The 2,288-nt window shown below is 70.2% G+C and overlaps 1 protein-coding gene across 1 annotated transcript in view; it reads left to right on the top strand.

Moving 5' to 3' along the window:
• LOC102380714 (indian hedgehog protein) overlaps positions 1 to 1,564 on the top strand; it is a 4,076-nt gene extending 2,512 nt beyond the window's left edge. Inside the window, 2 exon segments of the mRNA XM_025194633.1 lie at positions 781 to 1,065; positions 1,068 to 1,564. Of these exon segments, the coding sequence (XP_025050418.1) occupies positions 781 to 1,065; positions 1,068 to 1,423 (641 nt within the window). The 3' untranslated portion in view covers positions 1,424 to 1,564.
• Positions 1,565 to 2,288: the final 724 nt, after the last annotated feature.

The following is a 2,288-nucleotide window of genomic DNA, read 5'->3' as shown; positions in this document are numbered from 1 at the left end:
GCCCATGAGCCATGGGGGTGCAGTGTGGCCCCCAGGACCTGCCCCTCAGCCTCCCTGCAGGGGCTGCTCAGGGGTCACAGGGAGCGGGGGCTGGAAGCCATAGGAGCCAGCATGGGGGTCTGGGAGCTGCTGGCACTGGGGGTGCCCAGGGAGGGGCGAAGCTGGGACCCCAAAGTTGGGCTGCTTGCCTATGTATACCCCCTACCAGGTGCCTCCAGCCCTGCCCAGCCCTGCCTGGAGCCCCTCCTCACCCCATGCAGATCCCACCCCCGTGCCCCCCAGGACCTGCTCCCCCAGCTGGGGCCAACAGCCCAGGTGCTCCGGCCTGGGCAGAGGCTGCAGGCTCGGGCTGGTGTCTGGGCTGCAGGGTGGGAAGGTGCCCGGGTGCAGCACGGCTCCAGGCAGGAGCTGGACGGTGCTCTGGGGTGCCAAGCCCAAGCTTGAGGGGGCAATTCCCAGCCTACATTCATGCCCATTGGCGGCAGTGCCTGGCCTCTCCTCCCCCCACAGCATAACTCCCAGTGCCAGCTGTACCACACCCCAGAGCTGGGCGCATGTCTGCCCAGGGCTGGGAGGTCTCTGAGCAGCTACCCCTCTGCCCCCCATGTCTCCCCCTCTGGGCCTGTCTACCCCACCCCGGGGCCGCACCCCAGAAGTGGGTGCATCTCTGCAGGGGGCTGGCAGGGGGCTGGATAAATCAGCCCCTGCCGGAGGGGGTGCCAGGCCGGAGGCCCCAGGCTAACTATGCTGTCCTCTCTCTTTCTCTCTCTCCTGGCGCAGAGCATTCGGCAGCAGCAAAGACGGGCGGCTGCTTCCCGGCGGAGGCGCTGACGACGCTGGAGGATGGGTCACGGACTCCGGTGCGGGCGCTGCGCCCAGGGCAGCGCGTGCTGGCGATGGACACGCGGGGCCAGGCCACCTACAGCGAGGTCGTGGCCTTCCTGGACAAGGCAGCTGCAGCCCGGCCCGTCTTCCACGTGCTGGAGACCCGTGACCCGCCGCGCCGCCTGGCCCTGACTCCGTCCCACCTGCTCTTTGTGGCTGACAATGCCACGGCGCCCGCCTCCCCCGCCGTGTGCGCCCGGGCCAGTACGTGCTGGTGGCCGGGCTGGGGCTGGGGCTGCAGCCGGCGCGTGTGGAGACCGTGTCGGTCCGGACGGATGTGGGCGCCTACGCCCCACTCACCCGCCACGGGACGCTGGTGGTGGACGGCGTCGTGGCCTCCTGCTTTGCCCTGGTGGAGGAGCAGGCCTTGGCCCAGCTGGCCTTCTGGCCCCTGCGGCTCTACCATGGCCTGGTCGGGGCATCCTACGGCCAGCCCGAGGGGCTGCACTGGTACTCGGGGCTGCTCTACCACCTGGGCCGCCTGCTGCTGCCCCCGGAGAGCTTCCACCCCCTGGGCACGGCCCCGCTGCACAGCTGAGGGCACACGGGCGAGGACGGAGCCACCGCTGCCACGAGGCTCCTGGCTCTCCCACATCCGGGCTGCAAAAGGGCCCGGACATGCCGGGCACGGAGATGGCAGCCCTCCACCCCGGCTGGACCTAGTATCAGCCGGAGCACGCTCGGGACTTGGGTCCCCTGGGCTCTGGATCCGGGGACATGGATGGCTCAAGGCAGCCTGGCCCGGCGGGGCTTGGTGCGCCAGGCCCCCACAGCTGCGGGGATGCTCCTGGCTGGCTCCACATGCTGCTATTTTGCTGCAACATTAACTGAGGACTGAGTGAACGGCCAAGCCACGCTGAGGCCGGAGAGGCCCCGATCCTAGGCAGCTCACACGTGGTGGAGGCGATGGGGACCTTCATTGCCCCCAGGCTGCAGGGGGGCAGCAGCTGACACCAAGGCAGCTTCCAGGGGCTGGGGATGACCCCACTGCCCCAGCAGGACCCCGGGGCCCAGGAGCAGGTGGGGGTCACAGCAGGGGCAGCTCTGGCTGCAGGGAGGAAGCCGGTTGGGGGTAACCCCCAGGGCCCCCCACCCACCAGGCCAGCCTGGGGTCACGCGCACGGCAGGGGGGGACGAGGAGCTTCCCCACCACAGTCCTGTCTCCATTGCTGGGCTCCCACCCAGCCCCCGGCCTCCAACCCGCAACCCTCGGGGTCATTCCTTGCTGCTCTCCCCGGAGCGGGGAGCAGGGCGCCTCCTGCTGGCAGCCTCCTGCTCCCGGCTCAGCTGGGGGGGGCAGGGGGGGTGACCCCAGTCCCTGCCGCAGCAGACGCCCTTATTTATTGATCTGCTCTTGGGAAGCCCTGGGAAGCTATGGGGGCCGGGGCAGGGGAGGGGTGGCC

Source organism: Alligator sinensis, unplaced genomic scaffold (genome assembly GCF_000455745.1).
Source record: "Alligator sinensis unplaced genomic scaffold, ASM45574v1 scaffold821_1, whole genome shotgun sequence".
Lineage (NCBI taxonomy): Eukaryota > Metazoa > Chordata > Crocodylia > Alligatoridae > Alligator > Alligator sinensis.
This window is presented reverse-complemented; position numbering and strand designations above follow the sequence as displayed.